Source organism: Cucumis melo, chromosome 5 (genome assembly GCF_025177605.1).
Source record: "Cucumis melo cultivar AY chromosome 5, USDA_Cmelo_AY_1.0, whole genome shotgun sequence".
NCBI lineage: Eukaryota > Viridiplantae > Streptophyta > Magnoliopsida > Cucurbitales > Cucurbitaceae > Cucumis > Cucumis melo.
Genome location: NC_066861.1, coordinates 1,978,387 through 1,988,971, shown reverse-complemented (window position 1 = coordinate 1,988,971; position 10,585 = coordinate 1,978,387). Strand labels below are relative to the sequence as shown.

Here is a 10,585-nt window from a genome sequence, read left to right as displayed (position 1 = left end):
CACCACTGACACCTGTCTTAAACAATTCCCAACCCCCATGTGAAAGAGACTTGTCATTCCTACGGCGGCGCGTGTCTTTCATTCACTCCCTTCGCGCGTTCAATTACACCTCCTTTGTTCACACTATATCAACCTTCTCTCTTCACTCTGTTTCCATGAGTGTGCGTGTCTTTCTCACTCCTCCGCTTCTTCTTCTTCTTCTCTCTAGTTCATGATGTAGCGGAGAAACAATGGGGAAACGGACAGCGAAAAGTTCGAGATCCCAAACCTTACCTTCATCTCCTTCGCATTCTTTCTCTTCTTCTTCTTCCTCCGATTTCGAATTCACCATCTCCGTTTCACCTCGTCAAGCTTCCACTGCGCTTTGTCCTGCCGATGAGCTTTTCTACAAAGGTCAGTTACTTCCTCTCCATCTCTCTCCTCGTCTCTCCATGGTTAGAACGCTTATTCTCGCCTCCTCTAGTACCTCGTCTTCTTCCGACACTAATAGCACCTCAGCATCGCGCGATTCCACCGGAAGTTCCACTGAATCTCACTCATCCTTCAGTAGCGACATCGTGCTACTCGGCGATTGCGATTCCTCTAGACCTAGCTCCGTTACTGAAGACGATGAGTTCAGAGCGCGATTCGGTATCAATAATACGAAAAATCACAAGAAGAATCACTCCAATCCTAATTTGCAAAGTCCGATTAAGAAGAGTAAATACTTCTCACTCTCGAGATTTTCTTCTGTGTTCAGAAAAGAATCGACGACGAAGAATAATAATCCAGAATCTGAAACGGTATCTGGATCGCAGGTTAAGAAAATCAGTTCCTCAGCGAAGGAAGTTTTCAGGAAGTATTTGAATAAAGTGAAGCCGTTGTACGGAAAAATTTCACAAAAACAGCAACAGCAAAATGAATGGAAAACGAAGAGTGATAGATCTGGTAAGGAGGATAAACTATCAGATGTGGAGTTTTCAAGCAATAACTCCGGGAAAGAAAGTGGATCGAGAGCTCTATCGCATTCATTTTCCGGTAATTTAAAATATCCGAGAAGAAGAAACGTTGCGTCGAGTTGTCCTTCATCGATTAGGTCATCGCCAAGCCATTCCGGCATTCTATCGTCTCGAACCGGATTATCGAGCATGTATTCAGCTAACAGAGTCGGAACGACGATGAACCACGGCAACAACACGTCGTCTATGGAGGAATTGCAGAGTGCGATTCAAGGTGCAATTGCTCACTGCAAAAGCTCCATGGTGGAAAGCAAGAGGAGGACGACAACGACAACGACGACGATGAGTAATGAGATTTGATTAATGAAATAATAATTAATTAACTCTTTTAATTTTGGGTTATAACCTAATTAATTAAATGTTAATTATTAATTAGAAACTTGTTTGTGTTTTGTACTGTAGTGTCAATCACATCTATGCTTGCTTTTAGGAGGAACTCCTCGTTTGAAATTCTTGTAATTTTCTCTTTTCCTTTCTTTCTTTTTTTTGGAACTTTTATTTTTCTTGCATGGCTTTGGCATTGGCATTGGCATTGGCATGTTCTTGTGTTTTTATTTGACATTAGAATCTAATCAAGTTATTGCGACTGTGTAGCCTTGGAAACTGTAATCAACTTTTAAGTTTTTTCTTGATTGATCTGAACGTTTTGTGTTTTCTTGAATTATTTTATTGGTATATGTGGCGGCATTTCTTTGGTTACGTGACAATCTAAAATTCACCAGTTGTCACGTTAGCATTATCTCGCGGACGACGCCCTCTCTTATTCTTTCAATTTCCATTGAAACCGAAATATCCCGTGAAACAGTAAAAATATTTACAAAATATAATTACTGTTTAGTTTTACAATTCCAAATTTGACAAAAACTATTTTTCTTTCCATGAAAATTGATATTTAACCTAATTTTTTACTCTAAAAATGGGTCAAGAGTTTAATGATTATTTGGAAAAAAAAAAATGTTGACTTTTAAAACACTTAAAAATATAGAAAGAAGTATTATTTTTAAAAAGGTTTATTTCCTTCTCCCACCATCTCTATGAAATCTCCTATCCCAATTAACCAATTTGATTCATTCCTATAGGTTTTTACTCATAATTAAAATATTTTTTTGAAGATATTATTCTAATTATATTACTCTTGTAATTAATCTACATTTTTTTTTATGTATACGTAGATTTAAACTTTTGATAAAATATTAACGAATCACATAATTTTATAAGAATAATATTTTTGAAAAAATATTTTAATTACGAGTATAAAGTAAAGAAACGAAAAAAGAAAAGTTTGTTTTTTTTATTATTATTTAAGATTAACGTGTTATCATGAGATGTAGACAAGAGAAGGGCTTAATAAAAATTGAAAAGTATTGGAAAATGTAAAACGAAAAAGAAAGGTAGTTTTTCTTTAACATTTGTTTGCATGGGATTTTGAAAATAGGAAATGGATATGATGAAAGGACATAAATGCAATTAATGAAGATTCACTGATGAGTTGGACATTATTATTATTAAAAAGGAGTCGGCCTTTTTTTCCTCGGAATATGTTAAAGCCTGGGGCTCTTCTAATCATTTTTTTTAGGACACTGTTGTAAATTATTTATACCTTTATATATTTATAATGCTAAATTATAAAAGTATCTCTTAGATTTTGTATTTTGTGTAAATAATCTCTAGAACTTTCAAATAATAGTTTTAATGTCCCACCAATTATTAGTTCAGTGATCAATTTATTTAAAATTATTTTGGTTGGAAAATATAAATTATATAGATATTTTAAGTTTTCTAGGGTAAATATTAATTGGAATGTAGATCCTACAAAATTTAAAAGTCAAATTCTCTTCTCTTAAAACTTGGTAAAATAATATATTACCAAATATATATATAAAAAAAATACCCGTCAAAGGAATATCATCTTCAATTGCAAGTGATTTTCTTAAATAATTTCCATAAATAGACTTAATTTGATTGTTTGGAAATTTAAAATAAAATAAAAATCACGAATAAGATGGTTTGGAAAAAAGGAAACAAAATTTTTATAATTAAGGAAAAATAAGAAGTCAATTTAATAAGAGAATAAAACATAACTTCAAAAATATTAAATTAATATAAATAAATCAAATTAAAGGCCATTTGTGAAATTATACTGTTTAAAGGGGATTTTTCATATAAAAATTCCTTAATCAAGCAAATCTTTTTAACGATACTCTTAATTATACAAAAATAGAAAATTGGAGATTCTTAATTATTCGTAATTAATTATTTCTTAATTTATCTTATAATTTTTTTTTAAAAATCTCTATATATATGGGTGTCTAAATGTGTGGTAAAGTGTGATTAAACAAAGATGGCTATGGCGGCGGGTGTTATTGCAACTTCGTCTTTCTTCAGAGCTTCTCTTCTTTTATTCTTCCATCTCCTTTTACTTTCTTCCTTTATTTCCACCGAAGGTAACATTCTTCTACACCACCTTTTCTTTTTCTTTAATTATATATATGTTCAACATTCTATATACTAAAGTTGAAAGTACTAAAAGTATAATCAAACCTAATGATATGAATTAGGTGGAACATTAGAAAAGAAATGCGAAGGAAATTCGATAGCAATAAGCCAAGGACAAGAGAGCAGAATGTTCAATGGAATCCCAACGTATAGGGTGCAGATAACAAATCAGTGTTTAGACAAGTGCACCATATACGATCTTCATCTCAAATGTGGATCCTTCGTATCATCTAACTTAATAAATCCTCAAATCTTTAAAAGACTTACCGTCGACGATTGTCTTGTCAACAATGGATCGCCAATCGTCTATGGTGAAACTATTTCCTTTCAATATGCTACTACCTTTATGTTCCCTCTTTCCGTTTCTTCTTTTAAATGTTAAAGAATTTTACCGATTTAATTCTTACGTAATTTTAATTTTTATATGATGTTAGGCAGAATTATTTAAGATTAGTGGTTAGATTGTTTTGCTTGTAGTGTTTCACTTGATCAATGCATTCACTTATTTTTTATTAATGGATAATTGGATAATAGTATGTGTAATTTTGTTCTTTCTCTTATCAAATGTTGGTGTTTATTTGGCTTTTTTTTTTTCTCTTGGGATTTATATTATATGTTTATATAAACCAATTAATTCTATTTAAAACAATAATTTCTTACGACTCTAATTTGAATATTCAAACTTGCTATAAATAATTATATTTGAGATTAATTATACGTTGATATATTGTCTCAAATTGAAATTAAAATCATAAATTAGGTAAATCCACATGTTTCCATATTGACCGTTAGATTAATTTGATTATTTTTTGTTCAATTAATTATTATAATTTGTGCTAAAATCAATCGAAAAATACTTAATTTATCTCAAATTCATATAACAATTTTAGAAATAATAATTAAGTATATAAAAATATTTTACAAAACTATAAATATAGCAAAAAAGAAAACTATCTACGTTTATGGAAAATTTTCCACTTTTCAAATATAGCAGCCAATGCAAGCCTGTTATTTGATTTGATGTGATATTTAATGGATGTGAATGAATACGAAATGATGAAATTAATGTAAGATGTAATGTATTGGATTTAATTATTGATTATATGGATATATAGGGAGAGAATTATTTATTTGGTAAATGAAAATGAAAATTAGGAAAAGGGTAGCTAAGCTACGAAGATATATATATATATATATATAGGTGGAAATAATGCAATGTTTGGAATTAGTATTCGTCTATTACACGGCAAAAATTGAAGGCACTTATCAATTACTAATTCAATAATTAATGATAAGGTGTTTTCACAACAAATTTTTGATCTCGACGTTTCGATCTTCTTTCTTTCTTTATAATGTTGTCCTCAATTATATATAACCTCTATTATTTTAAAACATCACCTCCTATTTTTCTTTCCTATCAATATTTTAAATAAATATTGTGTTCTATCCTTTAAATGGGTTTGATGGCTTCATACTTTTTTTTATAAAAATAACATTTTAGTCTCTAAGATTTTGGTTTGTAATAATTTAGTCGTTGTTGTAAAAGTTAGGGTAAAGCTTTAATGAGATTATTATTATTATTATTTTACATAAATAAGTTATAAAGTAATTAGGGTTTTAATAACTTTATAAAGTACAAAATCTACGTCATAAAATAACAAAAATTGATATCTAATTAAGGAATTTGTTTACGTTAAGGACTAAATTGTTAAAGTTTTTGGACTAAAGTGTTACAAATTAAAATTTAGGGACTAAATTGTTACAAAATTTGAAGTACTAAGACTAAATCATTACGAACCAACGTTGAGGGACTAAATTATTACTTTCATGTAAGTTTATAAACAAAAATTGCTTTTTAACCATTAAAATATTATATTTTTTTTTTAGATATGTCAACTTTATTTTTGGTCGAATATAACAATTTATGGTTGGAGAATTCGGCCCACCCAGATTTAAGATGGAAGGTCAAATGTTAATTATTGCTTACTATATTTGCTTTTGTTTAGCTAAGATATATCAATTAACACCTTTATTCAAATTTAGTTTAAGATATCGTGTAACCTTTTTACACCAATGGTAAAAGTAAATCGATTTAGACGGTTTATTGAGATTACAATATAGATACAAATCAAACATGTAAGACGACTTCTTTCGATGTTGGATTAATAAAATAGATGAATATAATTGATGCATGAAAAAATTTCAAACAAAAATCTTAATTGAATGTCTAAATATTTTTCTCTAGAAATTTTATTGATAATAATAGAATTATTGGTGAATTGTTTTAATCGATAGGGTAAAGTTTATATATACCTTTAAATTGGTATAGTTTTCTTATTTTATTTATATATACAACTGTTTTTCAATACAACAATTCTAAAAACGGAAAATTAAGCCGTTAATTTTAGAATTGAAGATTACGTCAACTATCGTCAAGTTAAATCCACTTTGATTGATGGGTTAAATTTAACGATTAGTGTTTTTAATTTTGACGAGTATACTTTCATCTTTAAAGCGAAAAACTAAATCTTTGATCTCTCCATTGTCGTCGTGAAACAATATTAATAACAATAATATAAAATAAATTGTTTCGACTAGGTAGAAAGAAAAAAAAATTATTGATTTTGTAACAAAGTTGACTTTGGGTAAAAAAATAAAAACAATTACTTTATTATTGTACGAGGAAATAGTTTTTTTTTTTTAATTATTAAGCTATGATTGTAAATATTTCTAACCTCTAATTGTTTTATTTGATTGTGAATAAATATTTGGATATGGAAAGATATTGAAGTTTTTATTTATTTCTTTTTAACACTAATTAATAAATATATCCATTTATAGACATAATAAATATATTGGTTGAATTGGAGTAAACAATTCTATTTTTTTATATATATATATAAAAAAAAGTTATTATAGGGTTTGTTTTCTTTAACATTTAATAACATTCATATATTTTATTTTAAAGAATTCAACTTAAATATAAAATTGAAACTTACCCTTTAAAAGAAAAAGTTGTTTGTAAGTATGAAAAGAAATTTTATTCGAAAAGTCAGAGTGTACATGATACACGATTTTCATTAATCTACATCATTCATACTTTAACCAGTTTAACCCACGTAAGTGAAGTTGTGAATTTTTGAAAAAAGTTTGAATATCGAACAATTGAATGCTTAACTATGTAATGTAAGATAATTATTTTCTTATTCTATGAAATTTCTTTTCTTATTTAATTATATATTTTAAGAAAATTATTTTCTTTTGTAATTAAACAAGACAATGTAAAAAAAAAAAAGGACCATCCATTTGAAAATATAAAAAAATTTATTTTTCTTTATATATATAAAGAAAAACAATAGAAAAAAATGTGATGGGCCACACGATTTTACTGTTGAAATAAAGGGTTGGTAGAAAAAATGTTTGGAGCAAAACGACGTCGTTGGGAAATTAGATCGGAGATGAGGAAGATAACGGTGTCGTTTTATGAGGATGGAAAGAGTTGAAGAGAAAACCTCATGAATACGGCGGAGAAGACGGTGGAGTTGACGGAAGAAATGATAAAGAGGAAATCTGGAAACTGTCGGAAAACGAATCAGAAAATAATAACAAAAGAAAGTTGAAAAGACGGATCGAACGGAAAAAGAAAAAGAAAAAAAAAAAAAAAAAAACAGAGGAAAGGGAATTTGGATGGGACCATTATTCAAACTAATCATTTTATTTTTATTATTTTTTTCATGTGATCATCTTTTTTTATTTGTATCTAATAAAATATATATTTACTAATTTAAATTTATTATTTTCATTTTTATACTTAAAAAGATCCTCGGTCAAAATTGAAACTTTTAATTATCATTATTATTATCTTTTAAATTTAAGAACTCGATAGTTTTATCAATATTGATATTTTAAACTCTGAATAGAATAAGTATGTAAGATACAAACAACCGAGGTTTACATAGTTTATATAGATGACACCTTTCTTAACAAATTCAAATTGCATGACATGAAACGAGAAAAAAAAATAGAAAAGAAATGCTTAAGAAGAAGAAGAAAGTTAGGAAGCAATAAATTATAGTCGGACAACTAGTCCGATTGTAATTCTTTTACTTTCTATATCTATGAGTGTTTAGGAGAGTATACGTATATCTTGACTAAGTACATTCGACAATATACTAAATCCTACGCTATTTTCTTTAGAAAAAAGTGATTGAATTTGAAAGAAAAATTATGAAGTTAGAAAGATAAGAGAGAAAGAAAAGGGTTGGTGGGACATTTTGGAGTATTTGTAAAATGGTGTTTATATGTACTCTACCATCAATGTCATCCTCACCCTTGGCTGCTCTTTCATAATCATACTCATAAAAGCCCTAAAACATGGAGAAATTTATTTATTTGTACCAATTCAATTCTCATTCATTATTTACTCTATTATTTTAAGGATATTTTGTTTTTATTTATTATTGTTTTCTAAAATAATTTTATTGAAAACCGACCGACCACTAGAAAACTCCTCACAGACAATAGGGGATACCCCTATTAAGGTAATTAATCAACCTCTCAATAGGCATTTTGTTCATATCCTCAATAGACTAAGAAACGTGGGGAACATGTTTCCGTGGAGAGTGGGTGACAAGTTAATAGTGTGTGATGTTGTGTATTTATGAGAGGATAGACGTATATTAATTTTCATCGATATTTTTATTTTTTTATGTACGACAACGATATAAAGGGTGAGCGAATAATATATATAAATATTAGGAAAAATAAAATACAACAATATGATTAGAATGAAAGTTGGTATTTTGTATATACTTTGATGATTAAAGACATTAATAAGATGCAAAAAAAACAAATGGATTCATTTGGTTGGATTCTTTGTTAAAAGTTAATTGATGGATTAAGAAAGACACAAAAAATCAAAACTAATTATTTAGGTGGTTAAAAACCAAACCAAAAAAAGAAGATATGATGACATCTTTTAAATGTGTTTGATATATATATATATATATATATATATAATGATTGGGGTCCCTAGTTTAGCTATGTTTGATAATTTATAAGCTAATATTTGTTATTTAATCCACTTTTAACTTATACTTTTGGTTTTATTATTTTTATTATGTTAAATTACTATTTTGGTCCCTATATTTTTTACTTTTATTCATTTTGGTTCATATACTTTAGATTTTGGTTCATAGTTTCAAAATGTTCATTTGATTATTGTACTTTCAACTTTGATTCATTTTAGTTTCTGTGAACTCTAAAATAATAATCATTTTGATCCTTTAAAAATGATATAAAAATGAAAATGAAAGAAATCAAAATGAACACTTTTACAAATTAACAAGAACCAAAATGAATTAAAGTTAAAATTACATGAACCTAACGGTATAAAAACTAAAATGAAACATAATCAAAAGTGTATAAAGACAAAAAATAGTGTTAAACTATTTTCTTATTATCCTCTTTGGTTTTGATGCATTTTGTACCTTTTTATTGAATGGTCATTCAATCGCTAAATTCAATTTTGTTGTTTTCTAAATCATTTTAAAATAAAACATAACTAATCATTAAAACACAATTTTAATAGTACAAAATTTAATTTGATTATGAATGGTTACTATACAATTCAAAGTGATTTTAAACCGAACAAAAATAATCTCAACCAATTTCAAAAATATAAATTTTTCAAACATACCCTTGTCCTTGGTATCAAAGTGGTTGGACTTTGGAGTTGTGACAAATGATTATATTTTTTGGGGGTATGTGTCCATTCACTTTTGTAATTAAAAATGACAATTCACATGTGCCTACATGTTCTTCCCTTCCCATGCTTCTAAAATAGGGTGAAGAGAGAGTTTCTCCATTCAACCCAACATCAAATTTTTTGACAAAATTAATAATTACCTTGTTTGTATATGGTTTGTCAAACATTTTTTTTTAATATAAAATTTTTTTATGTGTTTAGCTACTTACTATCTTTCTTTTCATATTCTTTTCCATTCTATGCTATACCCTTTTGTTGCAAATGGACAAACATATGTTTCTATATATTAACTATTATTTATTTTACACATTGAACCATTTTCGTGTGTTTGACTTTTACGTACATCATATTAAAGCTTTTGTAGGATACATTGACATTTACATGAGTTTGACATTAACATATATACAAGATGTTTCGTTCATTAACATTATACTGTAGATATTTGATTAAAATATAAAAAACAAGAAATAAAAACATGCATAGGGTGAAAATAAAATAAATAATGCAAATCCTAACCTATATTAAAAAGAAAATACATCTTTCGACATCAACATTCTCATAAAATAGAGATATCGAAATTTTCGTTAATATCAATATTCTAAACCTTACCTAAACTCCCTGTAATCGAAAACGTTTAAATAATTTCTTGAAATCAACTTGATGTATGTATCCTTCAAATATACAATAATTATTTCACATAAGTGTTAAAAATGAAATACCCAATAGTTATTAGTCACATTTTTGGTACTTTGACCTAAAAATTTCTTAGGAATTAAACAAAATTTAGTCTAAGTAGCAAATTATTAAGATCTTAATGTTATGAAGAATTAACGTCTGGGGGTGTCGTGGTGTAGTTGGTTATCACGTCAGTCTAACACACTGAAGGTCTCCGGTTCGAGTCCGGGCGACGCCAATTGTATTTTTTATTATTATGTTGTTGTTAATATACTTTTAGATTTTTCTTTTATTTTATTATAAATTTTGTATTGGGCCATTTGTCTATGGATATGGCCCACTGAGAAACAAACAAAGTCCACTAAGGCCCACAAAATCAAGTTTCTGTTCCGTTGATATTACAAATCTCTAAACATTGCCCGAAACAGTTGACTTTGACCAACCGCCATTAATTAGTACTCCAAATCCGAAAAACTATTTGTGAAATTATATATATACATCAAATCTCTTATGGTTGCATAGCTCCAATTTCGAAGCCAATAAATTACTTATTAAATTCATATTCACCCATTTGAAAAAGAAAAAAAGAAAAAACAAAAAATTAATTACTGAAAACCAATGTCAGTTTTCTATAGTTTTTAGTAATTTT

General features: G+C 27.8%; 1 protein-coding gene and 1 non-coding gene across 2 annotated transcripts; both read left to right on the top strand.

Moving 5' to 3' along the window:
• The first annotated feature begins 230 nt into the window (after positions 1–230).
• Positions 231–1,298, top strand: LOC103491665 (probable membrane-associated kinase regulator 1). The gene has a single exon (XM_008451715.3). It carries the CDS (start codon positions 231–233, stop codon positions 1,296–1,298), a length of 1,068 nt encoding a protein of 355 aa, XP_008449937.1.
• An 8,802-nt stretch (positions 1,299–10,100) lies between these two features.
• On the top strand, positions 10,101–10,174 carry TRNAV-AAC (transfer RNA valine (anticodon AAC)). The gene has a single exon. It is a non-coding gene; the product is annotated as a tRNA-Val (tRNA).
• Positions 10,175–10,585: the final 411 nt, after the last annotated feature.

Coding starts and splice junctions, on each gene's coding strand:
- LOC103491665 (XM_008451715.3), top strand. CDS start 231: ATGGGGAAACGGACAGCGAAAAGTTCGAGATCCCAAACCTTACCTTCA.